This window comes from Monodelphis domestica, chromosome 1, assembly GCF_027887165.1.
Source record: "Monodelphis domestica isolate mMonDom1 chromosome 1, mMonDom1.pri, whole genome shotgun sequence".
In the NCBI taxonomy this organism is placed as follows: Eukaryota; Metazoa; Chordata; class Mammalia; order Didelphimorphia; family Didelphidae; genus Monodelphis; species Monodelphis domestica.
The window spans coordinates 461154213-461173226 of NC_077227.1; the positions used below are offsets into that span (position 1 = coordinate 461154213).

Consider the following 19014-nt stretch of genomic DNA (forward strand, 5'->3'; position numbering starts at 1 on the left):
GCCCCAGGCAGGAAAGTAAGAAAAGGGGTGAAGACCGCGAGGAGAAGAGGACTACAACTCCCAGCATGCGCTGCAGCTTCTGTTCAGAAGCGCGCAAGCTCCGGGACTGCTCGCGCCCGTGAGCATGGCTAGGTGAGTGGCAGTTTCCCCTGTCGCTTTGCAGGGCTCTCGGCGTTGCTGCGGCGGCCGTGACCGCGGGGAAAGGGGGGGGAGGAGAAGGAGCAGGAGAAGCCGGAGGTGCGGCCGAGACCGGCGTAGCCGGTTTACATGCATGAGGTGGGCGGTGCAGGTGGTGGCGTAGGAGGGGAAAAAAGAGGAGGAGGAGGGCAAACAGGAGGAGCCGGGTAAAGTCCGCGAGCCGCAGCCCGAGCCCTAACCGAAGCTCGGGACTGAGCCTGGCTCCCCACTGCAGACATCCGCGCCGGCTCCCCGCCCGTAGCTGGGCCACCTCTGGAGCGCGCGGGAGGTCGCGCTCAGCCATCAGCCGGGCGGGGACAAAGATTGGGGTGAGTTCCGATGCCCGCTGCGGGTGACCTGGAGGGGAGGGCAGAAGTGCGGGCTGGCGCCCGGCGCCACCTGCGCGCAGGCAACCTCGGCTCCTCGAGCCGCGCCGGCTCCCTGCAGCCCGGGAGACGGGCTGCACCTTGGATGGCCCCCAGCCAGGCCCCCTCGGCTCTCCGGCGATGACTACCCCGGATGCCAGGGGTGAGGGGGCCAGAGGTCCAGGGCCCCGGGATGGGTGTTGTGGGCCGCGGGGCCGAGCCAATAAGGAGGGGTACGTGTAGGGCGGGGCCGTTTTCAGAGCCCAGAGGACACTGTAGCCCCGAAGACTGTCTGCATGTCTGTCAACCTAACTGATTATCTTCAATCCTCACCACTCCGCCTAACCGCATAAACGTAGCCTATGTTTCTGGTTCCCTTATCCCAGCAACACCCCCCCCCCCTCCTTCCTGGAGTAAGGGCTGCGGGCCCCACCCCACCATAGGCCCTGCCAGGACCTGGGACAGGGATGTTCAGCCCTCCCCCACAGCCCCTTACCTCAGGACTGGTTCCTGCCTGAGGAGGAACAGATAATCAGCAGACCCAAGAAGCTCTCCAACCCACCACCAGCAAGCCTCACCTGCTTCCCCTGGGCCAGGGCACCTTCCCTGAGGGAGAAGCGGCAGAAATTGGGGACAGATGGTAGTATTTGGGGGAGAGTCTTTAAGGGCCTTAAATCTGAGGTATCCGAGGTATCTTAACAGTTCCCAGCCTGGCTGAGACCGGGAATGGTTTTGGTACCTAGCAGGTGCCCTGGTTTTAAGGACCTCATAGCACCATGCATACCTGCCCTTCAGCATTTTGGAGGGTGGGGTTGAATCTCTTTAGGACCTCGGAGGGAAACCGTGCCCCTTTTGCTACCACCTCCCTTCCTAGGAAGTCTATGACAGAGCAAGATTGGAAACCAGGAGTCCAACTGTAGATAAGCCAGCCCGAGTATGGTCCCGCCTCTGAGGTCAACATGGGAGGAAACACCCAGTCCCAGAGGCCTTTTTCCAGCATAATTCTGGCCATGAAGATCAAAACTGAGCTAATGTAGAATTGGGTGGGTTCTCCCCACTGCCTGGCCCACCCTCTCAGGCTTTAGATCTGTTATGAGGAACCACTCTGACAGGCCTGGGTCTTTATGCCACCTCCTCAATGTCCCCTCCGAAGTCTAGCCCTAACCCGCATTTCTCTGCCCTCTAGTGGTCATCCTGGGGCACTGACCCCCCCAACCCCCACCCCACTCCCTCTTAGAGACTCACCTATCCCATTTGACTTGCTTCTTAGTCTGAGCTACCACTTTCCAGGAAGCTGCCTAAGCCATAAGGGCTCCAAGGCTGAGCTTCTCTGTAACTCTGTGTTGGGGTGAGGGCCTGAAGCTGGGAGGAGAAGCCTATCTCCCTATGACATCGGGGTATGGGGCAGTGAAACTAGGAAGTACTGACTTATCTGATGTTGCCTAAGAAGGGGCCCTTGATGGGCAGAAGGTGAATTCTGAGACTCAGATTCTTCTCAGAACTTTCCTTTGTCCCAATCCTGGTTAGGCCTTATTTTCTTATTCAAGGAAGGAGGCTTTGGCCTGAAAAATGGCCATCCCTGCTTAAGTTCCTTCTCCCTTGTCTAAGACCTCAGAGATTATCCACCCTCCCCAGTTCCCTCCACCTTAGGGAAGACCAAATGGAGGCCCACAGACTAGAAGTAAGTTTGTCAAAGTCATACAGCTCTTACTGGAAAATTGGGCACTAGAACCTCAGGCCTGGGGACTTTTTCTATGCCATCTTCCCTTGCCCCTCATTACAAAATAGAACAATTCCCAAATCTTCTTTCCTCTGGCTTGTGCTTGGAGTGATTCTTGTTCTTCAGCCCCAATCCGTAAATCATCTCAGGAAAGACTGAGGTTTACTCAAAGAGAATTTATTCCCAGTAGAGGAGAGAAGAAAGGGAAGAGCAATAGAGTCCCTGGACATTCTGACCAGTGGTCTGCCTTCCTGGGAAAGGATCCTTGGGGAAGATGGAATTGACTTACTATGAGAATTCTAAGGCACCCAGCCAAAGTGGGGGCCAGGGGAGAGGAACCCAGGCTTCAGGTAGTGACCAGCTTTGATGCCCTACAGACCCAAGATGCTGTCCAATGTGACCCAGGTGGGGGTAGCTCTTCTCTCCAAGCTGGCGTTCCAGGTGCCTTGGACACAGGTGGGCCTCTCTGTCCTGTGTTTCTACCTTGCCTTTGGAGGCTGGAGGTTCATCTGGATCATCTGGAAGACCCTTGGGCGTGATATCTTGTGAGTACCTGCTCTTTTGACCCAATGGTAAGGGTTCTACCTCTGAGTTCCCATGATTACAGTCTCCTCTGGACACTCCCCTTGCTTCCCAGGACAATAGTCTTACCTTTTGAGATTTCGAACTTCTTCCTGATTCCCTGTGTTCCTTTAGGCATCTGAAGCCCAAAATTCAAAGTTCTCTGTCCAGGCAATCTCTTTGACTTTAGATTTCTGATCTCTTTGTCCTGGTTGCTCTGGGGACCAGGGGATGGACCAGCTGCTGGGGTAAAGAGGTCCCTTTACAGTGCTGGGTATGGGAGGTATTCTGCAGTCTGACTCCAAGAGGATACCATGGCTATATATGCCTTTTAGGAGCTTTGTCTGGGCTAGAGACAGCTGGTACTAGCAGGGTTAGGCTGGAACTAACCTGAATCCACTGCTAAGAGGATGAACTGCTGGGCAGACATAGCCTAAAAGGGTAGAGGTGGGCCTAGAGGAGACCATATCTGATCATTGTACAGCAGGGCTGGTTCATGTCAAGAATAATATTATGAGGATGTGTGGCTTACTCTCAGATTGGTAGAGTAACATCAAGCATATACTGGCCAAGTAAAGAAATGGCTATGAGAAGTCTGGGGAAAGAGATCTAGCAAGCAAGCATTTATTAGCACCTACTATCAATCTATAAGCACAAATTATGTGTCCTGGGTCTGTGTTAGGTCCTGGAACTACAGATATCAAAGTGAGGTAGTCCCTGTCCTCCAGGAATTTTTGTTCTAAGTTCATAGTACCAAATGGAAAGAGATGCCAAACTGGATCCTACCTAAAGTAGATAATAAAACTTGAGGGCAACTAGGTGATTCAGTAAAGAGAAAGCCAGGCCTAGAGTTGGGAGATCCTGGGTTCAAATGTGGCATCAGACACTTCTTAGCTGGGTGACCTGGGAAAGTTACTTAATTTGACAATTAACCTTTGCCCTTCTGTCTTAGAGTTGTTACTAAGATAGAAAGTAAGGGTTTATTAAAAAAAAAACTAACTCAGGTGGTCCTCTTTTCTTTATATAGCATAAGCATAGAAATTCTTATATAAATCTAAATGTATATTTAGAAAGACACTTTGTCCCCTACATAGAGCACCCACCCTAAGTAGGTTTGGCACTGTCCTCAAGCAGGCATATGGTTGCTTTAGCACTTTAGGTTAGTAGTCCTGAGGCCAGGATGCTAATACCAAGAGGGACAGCTGGTAAGTACCATGATTGATGTGGGTGTAGGACATATTCCTGAAAGATCCCCTTCCTTTCCTTTGACAGTGCTGGGACTGTCCTGTTGAAGGTAAAGAAGAAAGTGAGGAAGTACCTCCAGGAGCGCCAGACTGTGCCCACAATCTTTGCTACCACCCTGAAGCGCCATCCAGACAAGACAGCCCTAATATTCGAGGGCACAGATACCCACTGGACTTTCCGCCAGTTGGACACCTACTCCAATGCAGTTGGCAACCTGTTGGAAGCAAGGGGCCTGGTTTCGGGGAATGTGGTGGCCCTCTTCATGGAGAACCGAAATGAGTTTGTGGGCCTCTGGCTGGGCATGGCCAAACTGGGGGTGGAGGCAGCCCTTATTAACACTAATCTGCGACGCGATGCCCTTCGTCACTGCCTGATTACCTCTCAGGCCCGTATCCTCATTTTTGGCAGTGAGCTAGCTTCTGGTGAGTGTTAGGAACCAAGCCTGAGGCCCCCAAGAATAGGGATGGGAGATTGGAGCATAGGAAGGAGAGATGTTAGAACAGAGAAGGGCAGAGTTAGAAGGGACTTGGAGATCCCTGAAGCAAATCCTTAATTTTACAGAGAAGAAAATTGAGGGCAGGAAATCAACAGTCATTTGTCCAAGGTCACATTTTTAAGTTGAATTTGAACTAGAACCCGTCTTTGGTTTCCTAATTCAGCACTCTGGATGGAGAGTAGAGAATCTGAGGGAACTTGGAGGGTGGGAATAGAACTGAGAAAACCAGAATTAGCTTATGACAGGTTTCATTTAAGCATTGACCTGGAGGAATTGCTTCTGCTTTTCCAGATGTGAGAAGGAGCTATTCATTGCTGATCCCTGGTTTTTATATCCCTATCCTCCCTCCGCATTTTCTTCTATCTCACCCTAGAAATGTTCTAAAGAATCTCACCCAATCTTCCAAGCTCCAGGTTCCTCAGTATTCCTTCTGGTACTGTACCCTGTATATTGAGGTAGGGATTATAGGTTGCTGAGAGCAGCAGACTAGCTTTTGAGGCCCTACCTATCCCTGGGTCTGGGGCAGGGGAGCTTCCTGAAATGCTAACTATGCTCTCCTCCCACTTCTCTCCTTCTAGCTGTTTATGAAATCCACAGCACCCTGAACCCCTCCTTGAGTCTCCTTTGCTCAGGGGACTGGGACCCTAGCTCTGTGCCAGCAGGAACTGAGCACCTGGAACCCCTTCTGAAGAATTCCTCCAAGAACCTGCCCACACAACCAAAAAAAGGCTTCACTGGTATGATCTCCACTATTGGACAAGAGAGAGGGTTTGGGGCAGGGCTCTTGTCTCACTATTTATTAATTTATTGAACAGGTCCTTATTGATCATTTAATGTATACATGGCTTACTCTTGAGCCCAAGCTTGCTTTCTCTTTTCTTTTCTCTCCTTCCTTCCTCCTTCTATCCTTTCTTTTTACTTCTTCCTTCTTTTCTTTCTCTTTTTGCCTTTCTCATTCCCTCTTTCACTTTTCTTCCTTCTTTTCTCCTTTCTTTATTTTCAACTCTAATTTATTTTCCCCTCATCTTCCATCCCCCCCACACACACACATATTGAGAAAACAAGAAAAACAAAACCTATTGCAAATATGTATAGTCAAGCAAAACAAATTTCCATATTGGTTATAACCAAAAGGAAAAAAATAGTCCTGATTCTATACTCTGAACCTATTGTGGGGTTTTCCTTAATGGACTTCCCTGACCGGCAGGGTCCCACAAGGGAAGGGGCTCACCTTTGTAATGGGACCGAGGAGAGATAGGAGCCAAGAACCAGGGTGGAAATGAAAGACACGGACAAGTCAGTGTTTGAATAGGGCTGGCAATCCCTATGATACTCCCTTTGATAGGAAAGTATGAGTACAAAGGAACACGAGGTGGATGAGGAGATTAAGATAGGAAATGCCGGCCGAGATGGTTACAGCCTCGGGGAAGGAGAAGGTCAAGAGGAGGGAGAGAGATAATCATTGAGGAGCCCAGTGGAGCTCCATGGAAGGGGAGAAAGGCCAAAAGCCAAGAGGAAGTTCATGGGTTTGCCTCTGAATTTATTCCTGTCCTGCCTGGGCGGTACTCCCAAGGACGTAGTAACCACATCACAAAGTATAGACACTTAAGATTGGGTGGCAAGGTAGAGGGAACACCTTTGGGCGTGTAGATTACAAACCTCGCTTTCCCGGGGAATTGAGTCCGAGCATGTTAATGAGTTTGTCTTAGCCAAGGGCTCCATGGCCAGTTCAAGGTTACATTCACAAGCCTCATTGGTATAACCTTATGCTTGGAGACACAGTAGCCATACAGTCATTTATATTTCATAGATGTGAATATGCTTGGGATGCTACACCTATCACCTCTCTATCTGGAGAAAGGTAACATGTTTTATCATGAGTCCCCTGGAATTGGTCCGGGCTCTTTCTAATGTATACACCTCCTTCTTCCTCTTCCTCTATAAAGCCTGCCTTGATCACACCTTTTTCTCAAATTATTCAACACATACTGGCTTGCCTCACTGGGCACTTACCCCATTCTGCCTTGTGAAATCTCTTGTATCATGTAACTTTTCATATGCCTCTGTCTTGTCTCCTCAACAGGATGACAAACTCCTTGAAGGCAGGGACTTTAGCTTCCCATGATTCCCCTCATAGTGTCTATGATGCTTTTAGATATGTACAGAGCTTCAGGAAAGACATTTATGAAATGTCCCCTGCCCTTTAGGGGAACCTTCTGAGGAGATAAGACATATGCATGGCTAGCAGCAAAAGCCCACACCTGATTATTGTGGAGGGAGGGGCCTGGATACTAAATGTGTCTAGAGTTCAGAGAAGAGGTTGCTTTGAGCTCAGGTTGTCAGGGATGAAGACTTCTTGGAGTTGGCTGGACTCAGGGGTCTCCTAGAGCCAACATAGTGTTAGAATAGTGTTAGAGCCGAATAGTGTTAGAAGGATCCGTTTTCCTTTCTTTCCTCTCACTTGCCTGGCCTGGCTCTCATCACCTGTATCCACTTGAGATAGCAGCTCCCTTCTTCCTTAGCCTGTCTCTCATGTTCACCTAACTCTGGCCAACCATTTGTGTTCCACCTCCCCCAGACAAGCTTTTCTACATCTACACCTCCGGCACCACGGGGATGCCCAAAGCTGCCATCGTGGTGCACAGCAGGTGAGGAGGTGAGGGCGGTGCCCAGGGAAGGCAAGCTGGGAACCCAAGTTCTACCAGGTGTCCAATCTCTCCCTCTACTGACCCCGACTTGTCCCAGGTATTACCGGATGGCTGCCCTGGTCTACTATGGCTTCCGAATGCGTTCTAGTGACATTGTATATGACTGCCTCCCCCTCTACCACTCAGCAGGTAACGGTAGACTCTTAGGGGTCAGGGTCTTATTCCCTCTCACTTTCTGGCTCTCATGAAAGTGGTAAGGGTGGGTGGGTAGAATCTCCCTTGACTTCCCTGGGGGGCTATTCCTCTGCCTTCTGGCCCTGGGAGAGAAGGGGAATCCTCTGGGAGCCTTCGATAGTTTTCTTTTACTCCCCCTCTTCTCCCTCACTCACTCTGGGCTCCCCTTGCACATTCAGGAAACATTGTGGGGATTGGACAGTGTCTGATTCATGGGATGACTGTGGTGATCAGAAAGAAATTCTCTGCCTCTCGATTCTGGGATGATTGCATCAAGTATAACTGTACGGTAAGCAGAGCAGCTGAAGAGAGTTTGGAGAGGTAGGGAGTGGGAGAAAGAGAGGACTTTGGTTGGGGGGGAGGAAGGGAACAAGAAAGAGATAACTAGAAAGGGAGGGAACAGAGAGAGAGAACGAGAAAGAAAGGAACTGTCAGCTATGGAGGAGAGGGACTGGTCCCAAAGGGATCACTGATCTGGTAAGGTGCTTTGTGTTCCTTTGGTGATAGCACTTTTCAAAGTACTTTCCATCTAAGTGGCCCATTTGATCCCTGTGATCTACTCATTTTTTAGATGAGGAAATCAGTCTATCTATATCTATTTTTAAAGAACCTTTCCTGGACTAGGACCCATAGTAGGTAGTGCCTGGGAGACAAAGAATTCACCCCCAAAAAGCTAACAATCTAGTAAGAAGGGACAAAATGTTGATTAAGAGTACTGAAGTCTGAGGTAGCTGGGTGGCTCAGTGGATTGAGAGTCAGGCTAGGAAGTCCTGAAGTCAAATCTGGCCTTAGACACTTCCTAGCTGTGTGACACTGGGCAAGTCACTTAGCCCCCATTGCCTAGCCCTTACCACTCTTCTGCCTTGGAGCCAATACACAAAATTGATTCTAAGATGGAAGATAAGGGCTTAAAAAAAAAAGTACTGACGTCTCTTGGATTCTTCTGAGATGAAGATTCAGTCAAGTCATTGTGATGTGGGGAGACAGGATGGTGTTTGGGAGGAACACTGAAAGCTTATTTGTTTTGTTCATTTGTACTTATTTTGGGGGGAGAGCAATGCAGAGGGTAAAGAGGTGAGTTAGTGGACAGTAATAAAGATATTTTTAGAAAGGCAGAAGAACATCAATAAAACATTTTTAAAATACACAGGAGAAGAAAAGTTCAGAAGGAGGAACAAAAGGAAAATTTGATATTACTGTTAAATTTTATTTGTACATAAAAAAACAAACAAACCTATGTAACTAAGAAAGAAACATGGAAGTAGGAGCCTTAGAATCTAGCCCTGACTCTGCCACTAACATACCATGTGATCTGACATTAGGGGCTTTTTGCTCTGGCTATTAGCTTTCTACTATGTAAAATGAAGAATTTGAATTTGATGGATTCAGAGGTCCCTTCCAGCTCTGACATTCTTTGAGTCAGTGGCCTCAAGGAGCAAGGAGATTGGACCCAGAACTAATGCTTCCACCTGCCTCCCTTCCTTTCCCCCTCCCCCCAGATTGTCCAGTATATTGGAGAGTTGTGCCGCTACCTTCTGAACCAGCCTCCAAGAGAAGCAGAGACACAGCACTGTGTGCGCATGGCCCTAGGTAATGGGCTTCGCCAGTCTATCTGGATGGACTTCATCAATCGTTTCCACATCCCCCAAGTGGCTGAGTTCTATGGGGCCACTGAATGCAACTGCAGCTTGGGGAACTTCAATAGCCAGGTCAGAGACTCTTACAGAGAGGGTCTGGGTACACACTTAGTCAGATACTGGGAAAAATGGAAGATTGGGCAAAGGGTCTGGAGGGGGCTCATTGGATCATATGGGGCAGGGGGGAATAGAGTACCAGTCTCAAAGAGAAGCACTCCTACTGAAGTGCCCGGTTATGATCCCAAAGATGAAATGATAACCAACAATATAATACATAGAAGGTAGTTTTATTAACCAAACTGCAGCTTGGGGCTCAGCCCTAAAAAATGGCTGGCTCCGAGTCTGGGGTTTACAGGCTTTTTATACACTTTTGTGGTAGAGGGAGTGCACAGGATTTCCTGGGCTAGGGGGAGTGACCAGAAACTTGTGGGGCTGGGGTCCTTATCAGTTCCTAGCACATTCCAGGGTGTGGTCACTGGTTCTTCAGTAACTTGACTGCAGGGGCTCTAGGGGGTCAGGGAAGGGGTATACAGGATGTGTGGTGACTTGCCTGCAGGGGGTCTAGGGGTGAGGGAGTCAGGGAAGGGCATAGGAGCTGGTTCTTCATTACCTCCCAAAATAGAGACTCCCACCAAAGAATACTGGGACCCATCTGGGGAGAAGGATGAGGAAGTAATTCCCAGGAGAATGGTTGGCATCTCTGAGTCAGGGTTCTTACCTCCTGGTTTTCACAGGTGGGGGCCTGTGGCTTCAATAGCCGCATCATATCCTTTGTCTACCCCATTCGACTGGTCCGGGTGAATGAAGACACCATGGAGTTGATCAGGGACCATAAAGGCATCTGCCTTCCCTGTAATCCAGGTCTGTCTTGGAAAATGGATGGTGCTGGGAATGGAGGGGGGCATGGAAAAACCTGGAAGAAACTGGCCTGTAGAAAGGGATTACCTAGTGAGGACTAGAGATGGGAAACCTGGAATGGAGCATTAGGAAGTGTGTCATGTTAGATCTGGAGTTAGCCAATCCTGTATCCCACATCCCCCTGGACCTCAGTTTCCTCCCTCTGGGTTAGACTAGATCATCTCTGAGGTGCCTTCTGGGTCTAAATGATGTTAGGCTGAGCACTACCATAAGCCCTGGCTGTTCTACACATTCTAGGCCAGTGGTATCAAACTCAAATAGAATCATATCCTCATATATATATATATATATATATATATATACACACACTTAGAAAACTACAAGTTAATATCTATTTTATTACATTTTAATTTATTTCGTTAAATATTTCCCAATGACATTCTAATTAGGTTTGCCTTGTGTTTGACACTTCTGTTCTAGGGGATGTAAAAAGGCATAAAGAATAGCTCTTGGCCTCATGAAGAAAGGGGGAAATAGGAGACCCTACACACAGACACATACATTATCTCTAGACCTGTGATTTCATTGGTTTAGGGAAATCCTGGTGTGGAAATTACTCTCTCTGATGCAGATTGGCTGTAACTTATTCTCTTAGAAAATTTCCCAGGTCACTAAAGGGGTGAAGTGACTTACCAGTTACCAGCTAATAGGTGTAGAGGTAGATCTTATATCTATACCTTCCTGACTTGCAAGGACGGCTCTCTACTCATCGTGTCACACTGCTCCCTCTCCCTTTCTTTCTCTCCATCCATCCATGACTCAATCTGTCCATCCATCCATCCATCTCTAACCATCCTTCCACACTGATCTCTCTCTAACCATCAATCCATCCTTCTCTATGTTTCTGTCTAAAGAGATAGCTATAGTATAGTTAGAGAGGGTTATCAATATAGTGATATAGAGATGGGCAGCTAGATAGCACGGTGGATAGAGTGAGGAAACTGGAGTCAGGAAGATCATCTTCCTGAGTTCAAATCTGGCCTCAGACAGTAGCTCTGTGATCTGGGGCAAGTTATTTAATGCTGTTATCTGAGTTTCCTCATCTGTACAAAGAGCTGGAGAAGGAAATGGCAAACCACTCCAGTATCTTTGCCAAGGAAACCCCAAATGGGGTCATGAAAAGTCAGTCATGACTGAGAAATTACTGAACAAAAAAAATAAATAATAGAAATATATAGTGAGGGGGTAGCTAGGTGATTCAATAGATAAAATGCCAGGTCTGGAGTTGGGAAGATCGGATTCAAATGTGGCCTCAAACACTTCCTAGCTGTGTGATCCTGGGCAAGTCACTTCACCCCAATTGCCTATCCCTTACCACTTTTCTGCCTTGGAATGGATACTTGTATTGATTCTAAGATAAAAGGAAGGATTGGTTGTTTGTTTTTTAAAGGAAGAAAGAAGTAAAAATATATAGTGAGGTAGCTAGATAGTACAATGGATAATGTTGGACCTGGAATCAGGAAGACCTGAGTTCAAAATTGGCCTCTAAGTTACTAGCAGCATGATTCTAGGCACTCTGCTACAGTTTCCACATCTGAAAAATGGGGATAATAATAGCACTTACCTCCCAGGGTGGTTGTAAGGATAAAATGAGATTTTCAAGCACTATCTAAATGCTAGCTATGACCCCTTCCTCCACATTTCTAGAATCACTCCCTTTACAAACCTCTTTCTTTTGTTATTATTTGTGTGTATGTCAGTACATATATGTGTACATACGTACATATGTACACACTAATTAAAAGATAGTACATCCTGACCTAAGTGCCAGATGGGTGGAACACACAGACAGGGCCGTGAGATGTCAGAGGAGAGGGGTCCCTGAGACACTGGGACCTGATGCTAGTGGCAGGCCTGGAGCTGGGCCTTGAAAGATGACTTACAATCCCAGTGAAGATGAAGGGGCCAAGAGGGCCTCCTGGCTGGCTCAAGGAAGGAGGGCTTGAGGCACACTGAAGAGATGGTCTGGCTGGAGCTGAGGGGTCAGAGAGAAAAGGTTAGTAGGAAGGAGCCTTGAACAGTGGGAATGGATGTGGTCTAAGTGGCCTTGCGGGTCAAGTAAGGTTTTTGAGCAGGAATAGAACATGAGAAGGGGTAACCAGGTGGGAGAAAGCATCCCAGCTGAGCTTTGATTTTTCCCAGGGGAGCCGGGCCAGCTCGTTGGCCGAATCGTGCAGCATGATCCTCTTCGGCGCTTTGATGGATACGTCAACCCCGGTGCCAACAATAAGAAGATTGCCTATGATGTCTTCAAGAAAGGAGACATGGCCTACCTCAGTGGTCAGGACCCCTTTCCATTATCCCTGGGCTTTGCTACTCAATCTCTCCTTTTCTTTTGGTTTCTTTTCCTTTTTCTTTTCCTTTTTTAAACATTTACTTCTGTTTTAATATCAGTTCTCAGACAGAAGAGCAGCAAGGGCCAGGCAATCAGAGTTAAGTGACTTGCCCAGAGTCACACAGCTAGGAAGTGTTAGAAGTCAAATCTGAACCCAGATCTTCTCTAGTCTAAGCCTGGCACTATATCTATTCTGCTACCAAGCTGCCTTTCATACCATTTTCTTAGCCAGAAAAAAACCTATGGCCTTTGTTCATATAGAGGTGGACACAACTGAACAATAGCAGAAAGCTCCCTCTACCAGTGCCAATCTGCAGCTCTTCAGCTACAAGCAGCCTTGTTATTGAGTCATCTGGGACCATTGAGAGGTTAAGTGACTAGTCCTGGGTAACCAATCAGCCTGTGTTAAAGGTCAGACTTGAATTCAGTAATTCCTGATTCTGTCCACTTTCTGTCCACTCTACCATGACTTCCTCTTGAGATGATGATTATTATTATTTATTACTAACATTAATTGAAATGAATTAACAAAAATAATAAGCTGCAGCTAGGTGGCTCAGTAGATAGAACATTAGACCTAGAGTTAGGAGGACCTGGGTTCAAATCTGCCCTCCAACACTTCCTAGCTTTGTGACTCTGGGCAAGCCACTTGACCCCTTTTGTAGTCCCTACAACTCTCCTGTCTTAGAACTAAGAAGGCAAGAATTTCAAAAAAGGAGTAATAATTGTAGTCCTTAAAATAAACAATCTCCTCAGACCTCAGTTTCCCTCATCTGGAAATGAGAGGATTGGACTTGTCCTGTCTCTAAAAACCCTTCTGATTCTAAATCCCATAATTCATGGCTTTTGTGAGCATAGCCCCTTTGCCTGCCTTCTCTCTGACTCCCTGAATTGTGGGGTAAATCCAAGCAGGAGACTTCTAATCTCAGCCTCTGGGCCTCACCAGAGCCCTTTCCTCCCCCTCCCTTTAGGTGATGTGCTGGTGATGGATGAGCTGGGCTACCTATATTTCCGGGATCGAACAGGTGACACTTTCCGGTGGAAAGGAGAGAATGTCTCCACTACTGAAGTGGAGGGAACTCTGAGCCGACTCTTAAACATGGTTGATGTGGCCGTGTATGGGGTAGAAGTGCCAGGTAAGTGGGAGCCAGGGTTCTTTGGGCCGGGTGCCCTCTGATACATTAACATGTAAGTATTCCACTATTTCAATGGGGCCAAAATCGCATTGCTGCAAGTGCGCCCTGAGCAGTCCTTACTCCTGTCTGCACATGAATTCTCTTTCCTCTGGATCTTGTCATATTTCCGGGGATCAAGTCCAACAAGCATTAATTAAGCAACTACTGTATCCCTGAAGCAACATGTCACATGCTAGGGACAGGACTTGGAATAGAGTGAGCCTGGGCTTTCATTGGCATAAAGCACTCTCAGGTGAGAAAACCTCCACCAGCTTAGATCGGCACCACCTCAAAGAGTTGCCTAGAGCGCTGTGCACTCACTTTCCCACAGTCTCATAGCCAGTGGGTGTCACCAGCTGGATACAGTCTGATCTGCAGGCTCCAGGGCTGGCTCTCCACTACACCCCCATACCCCTCAAGGGCTGGGGTTGTAAAGACCAAATGAGTCCTGCCCATAAGGAATTTCTATTCCACCGAGGACATACAGACCTTAGAGGACCACCATGGTCCAAAGTGAATGTTGGATCTGCAGTAGAAGGCCCTGGGATCTAACCCAAGTCCAACTGCCAGCTTTGTACTGGCAGCACTCGAGGCCATTCACGCCTCAAGGCCTTGTTTGGCCTCCTGCTGACTCTAAGATCTCTTCCAAGCCTAAGTCAATGTTCCTCTATCAGCCAATGTGATCAGGCCAGGATATCTGTAGGAATTTGAGGAGGAGAGAGGAAGCAAGTGCTAAAAGCTAAGGGATCAAGGAAGGCTTTGGATAGACAGCCCAGCAATCCCCAAGCTCCCTTTTCTTTTTTTTTCCCCTCAGGTATACCCATGGTCACTTTTGATGCCCCTTCTTCAGCCCAAGTATTTTGGCTAGATCTGTAGCTTTGTATGTCTTTCACTGAGGGGCTCAGCATATAGCAGACACTTAACAAATGTTAATAATTCATTTAGATTGTTTAGCTCCCATATGGCAGAAGTAGGCTAAAGGGGGCTTGTGATACATTTTGGAGAGGCACATTTTACTTCTAGATGTAGGCTTTCTTTTGCCCTTTACATGGATTATCTCCTTTGATCCTCATAATGGCATTCTCTGTACCCATTTCACAGATAGCTAAACTGAGTCTGAGATAAGCTAAATGACTTGTCCCAGATCACCACACAGCTAGTAAGTGACTGAGGAGCCAAATGAATTTTTTAAATATATATTTTAAACTTTTTAAATGTTTAATTTTTTAAAAACACCTTAAGAATGAAATTCAAAATACTTGATTTAAAAAATAATAATTGTGTGTGCCTATTCACATGATGCTGGTTGGACTAGATGGCCCCTGAAGTCACTTGAAAGTTTTCTGGGATTATCTGTTAGGGGGAGAAGGGGGAGTAGCTCAGCCCTCTCTAGCACCCAGAGTGGCCACTAGGTGTCATGCCTTCTCTGTGACAAACCTTTGTTCAGCAGCATCTAACCACTGCTGACATTTCTGTGGCTCTTTCAGTGTTTTTGCATAGATCACGTCTGAATTAGTCATTTTTAGGATGTTTGCCAATGATACTTTGTGGAATTCGCACTCAGGTGAATGACACTGTGCTCTGTGGGCAAGCCTAGCAGGTGCCCCCAAAGCCCTCTGACCATCTCCCTGTGCTGCTGCAGGTCTGGAGGGCCGGGCAGGTATGGCTGCCATTGCAGACCCCAAAGGTGGCTGTGACCTCACCGAATTTGCCAAAGTGCTGCAGAAGGAACTCCCACTCTATGCCCGTCCCATCTTTCTACGCTTCCTGCCTGAGCTTCATAAAACAGGTATAACTGAAGGGCCCCCACCTTTCTTTCCTTCTGGGGATTCTGGCTTGGACTCCTCCTTAAATCATTTATGAACCCCTCTTTTCCTTAGTCTTTTCCATCTCAGACCTCCCCTTCCTCCACTGCCTCCCCTGCCAGCTCCCCTTTCTTCTAGATATCACAGCATTCAATTATGGAATCATTCAATTAGAGTGTCAGGAGCTGGGATCATAACTCTGCTACTTACTACCAGTGTGGCCCTGGGCAAGTCATTCAAACTTTCTAAGACCTCAGTTTCTTTATCTGTAAAGCTAGGGGGAGATGGCCTCTGAGGTCCTTTCTAGTCCCAAAGCCATGATCCTTGGATCCTTCCTTTTTCTTCTTCTTCCTGGGCAAATATTTCTCTAATCTGATCTTACTTCTTAAGTCTTTTTAAACCAGGACTGTTCTGGCTTCTCCTGTCCCCAGCAACCAGATTCCCCTACCTCTTATCTAATTCTCTTTCCTTCTCCTATCCCTGTGCAGGGACCTACAAATTCCAGAAGACGGAGTTACGGAGGGAGGCCTACAACCCAGCTTTGGTGAAAGACCCCCTTTTCTATCTGGATATCCAACTCAACAGCTATCTTCCCCTGGACTCCAAGGCTTACGCCCGTATCCAGGCTGGGGAAGTGAAGCTGTGATTGTCTCCATCCCTGCTCCCTCTCCAGGGGCTGGACTGAGTCAGGGGCTAAGCCCCTGGAGGGTTCTTGGGGGACAAGAAGGGTGTCAGACCAAAGTAGGCAGCGGTAAGGGCCATTCCCCCTCCTCCAGAGTGCTGACTGGGGTGGAGGGAGGAACACTTCTGCTCTGAAATTGCCAAGTGACTTTACTGCCATCTTTCTCTGCCCCCACATTAGAGGTTTTCCATGAAAGCCTTGTTGTCTGAGGAGCTGGAAGGCTTAGGGTAGGACAGGTTCAATCCTTCATTTTGTCTCCACACCTCAGAGAGCAGAGACTGACTGAGCATTCTCAGGGTGATGTCTTGGGTAGGGGGTGCAGGTAGGGCAGAGGGGTTGAGAGAGTTGAGAGGGAGGTGCTCTAATTACGATTCCTGCTGTCTCATACCAGACCTTTTCAAAAGGTGAAGACCCTGAATTCAGGAAGACAGCCAGCAGACATTAAAAGCATTCACACACACCCACAACCCCCCTTTTTTTTTTTTTGCCCAAGAGAATTAGGACAAAGGTTCTGTTTCTCATTGGGCTATGGCTGCTATCTAAGCTACTATATGACTTCAGAGGTGTAGACAAAGGAGGGTGGTGTAGCTAAAGGGATCACAGTAAAGAATTGCAGGACTCAACCTCTACAGCTTCAAGAGCTTAGAGCCCTGCCTGAAATCTTGAGCTAGGGGGTGCTCTGGAGACATCCCCTTCCCCTACACACCCACCAATTGTCTTCCTTTCCTTGGCCGAAGCCTCTTCAGTGGAGTCTCTTGTCTGGCCTTGTAGATAATTCCAAAGCTTCTCAGGACCATTGCAGAGAGAGGAAGAGGCTGGCTCCGTTCCAGGAGCTGCCCTTCCCACCTCCTGTCCCTGCAGCCTTTCCCCTTCCCCGCCCCACCAAGGATTACTGTTTATGTCTCTGTCTCCATTTATCCCTCATATCCCTTGGCCTGGCTCATACCTCTTACTGTGGAAGAGCATGGGGATGGGGTGTCTATATGGCAAATAAATTCAGACTTGATTTCCTCCCCCCCTTTAATGTGAATGTTTGAGAGAGTGACTGAATAAGCCTTGGGCTTTCCTTGTTCATGCCTGTGCTCATGTCATTCCCCATACCTGTCTCCAGCTCTTCGTTCTCCATCTCTAGGAAGACCTTCCTGAACCTCCTGCCCCAGATCACAGTGCATTCTCTCTCCTTAGGATCCTATTAGTACCTTCAGAGCCCCCCACTATTTTGTACATCCACCCCCTCTCGTTGGATTGGAATGGGGCCATTGCCCTTCATGCCCACCCCATGCTGGGTACTGGAGGCCCTGTGTTCCTGGCTCTTCTGGCCGGCTGCCTGATGTAGTGGGAAGAACCCTGACTTGGAAGTCAGGTGACAAGGATTCCCGTCTCAGCATTGCATCTGACTCAGCCCTGGACTCCTTTCTGGGATTCTATTTCCCTATTTGTAAAATGCGAAAGGTGGATTTAAGATCCTTTAAGCCCCTTCCAGGGGTTCTAGGTTGGGATTGTCAAAAGTGCCTGGATTGGTTGCACTTAACCCATGTAGCCAGTAGAGGGCAAGCTGACTTTGGTTAATCCCTTCTAGTCCAACCACAATTTCCACCACCACCCCCCACCTGGCCCCCCACTATCCCAGGGATTTTGTTCTTAGTTTTTTCAGTCCTATCAACTCTATGTGACCCCTTTTGGGAGGTTTTCTTGGCAAAGATACCGAAGTGCTTTGCAATTTCCTTCTCTAGATCATTTTTACAGGTGAGGAAAGTGAGGCAAACTGGGGTAAGGGACTTGCCCAAGGGGCCACATTTGAACTCCTGTCTTTCCTGATGCCAGGGCAGTGCTCTATCCACTTAGTCATCTACGTGCCCTTGCTCCAGGGATAGGTTTGCTTGTTCTGTTGGTACAGGATGGGGCTGGAGGGATATACCAGCAGTGGAAGGGATTAAGGGAATGGGGAACAAGAACTGATCTGGGCCTCTGTTTCCAAATATGGAGTCACCTCTATTCCAGGGTAATATGGTTCCTAGACCCTCTCTCTCACCCTCCAGAGCCTATGAAATTGGCTGTTAACCTTTATAAAAAGTGGAATTAGAGACCTCATTGGCCTCCAGATGAAGAAAGCACTAAAACTAGATCTATTCCTGTCACTGCTGGGAAGGACTCCGTTTTCCTCTCTCTAAAATTCATTTTGCCCTCATATTTCCCTCAGGGTGGGTAAAAAGAAATAGATTTCATTTTCTTGGGGACATCCCAAAGTGCCATCTCAGGGTCACCAGCCCTGTCTCCATCTCAAGTAGCCATGCTCATTCCAATCCTATGGGCCTCTCTTCTCTGAAGAGAGTTGATTCAACCTGGAATTACAGAAAGAGCAACCCCATGAAAGACTGTGTGAGGTAATGGAAGTAGGACTGCCATGAAGCCCTGACTGTTAAATCTCTGCCATTGACTTTGTTGACTGGCTCTGAGCAGGTCCCTTCTCTTCCTCAGTTTCCTCATCTGTAAAATGAGATGAAATTAATTCTAAGGTAGCTTCTGGCTATGAGAATGATTTCAGCATCTATCTAGACCCTTGATCAGAGATTAATTTTGGAGTTAGGAATAGAGGTGATAGAGGGGACCAACCAAAGGCACCCTAGTAACTTCCCTGAAGAAATACTGATCAAAGGAGTCAAGAGCTAGGCAGAATTGCAATCCCACTCCCCTCAAAAGGCAGGCAGGGCCAGTGCCCCCAAGGCAGACATTTCCAGGGACTCAGACCAGGGCTGTTCATCTGTTAAAAAAAAGTGTCTCTTTGCGGTCCTGCCCCAGGATGTCCCAGGCTGCCAGGCAAGTGGCCTTCAGAGCTACCGCTTGCTGTATCGCTTTCAACTCTTGGGAAGGTTAAATACCTCAGAGAGATCTATTGAAGCCAGCCGGAGGGGAGGGAGCAGCTTTCAATGGGGCCCCACGTTCCTCCCCCACTGCACCCCCCTAACCCCCCCCCCCTCCTCCCATCCCAGCCAAGCTCCTCTGGGCACTAATGATA

General features: G+C 47.9%; 1 protein-coding gene across 3 annotated transcripts; it reads left to right on the forward strand.

The window, feature by feature from the left end:
• The first annotated feature begins 86 nt into the window (after positions 1–86).
• On the forward strand, positions 87–17022 carry SLC27A4 (solute carrier family 27 member 4). 3 transcript variants are annotated; one of them, XM_007475074.2, is made up of 13 exons: positions 87–132; positions 2640–2807; positions 4096–4490; positions 5143–5301; positions 7143–7212; positions 7310–7401; positions 7626–7735; positions 8946–9155; positions 9818–9944; positions 12144–12281; positions 13308–13472; positions 15154–15300; positions 15805–17022. In XM_007475074.2, the coding sequence occupies exons 1-13, from the start codon at positions 125–127 to the stop codon at positions 15960–15962; spliced, it is 1947 nt and encodes a 648-aa protein (XP_007475136.1). In that variant the 5' UTR covers positions 87–124; the 3' UTR covers positions 15963–17022. The 3 variants fall into 3 exon arrangements, with proteins under 3 accessions (XP_007475136.1, XP_001367256.1, XP_016283747.1); XM_001367219.4 differs by lacking the exon at positions 87–132 and adding an exon at positions 299–506; XM_016428261.2 differs by lacking the exon at positions 87–132 and adding an exon at positions 537–705.
• Positions 17023–19014: the final 1992 nt, after the last annotated feature.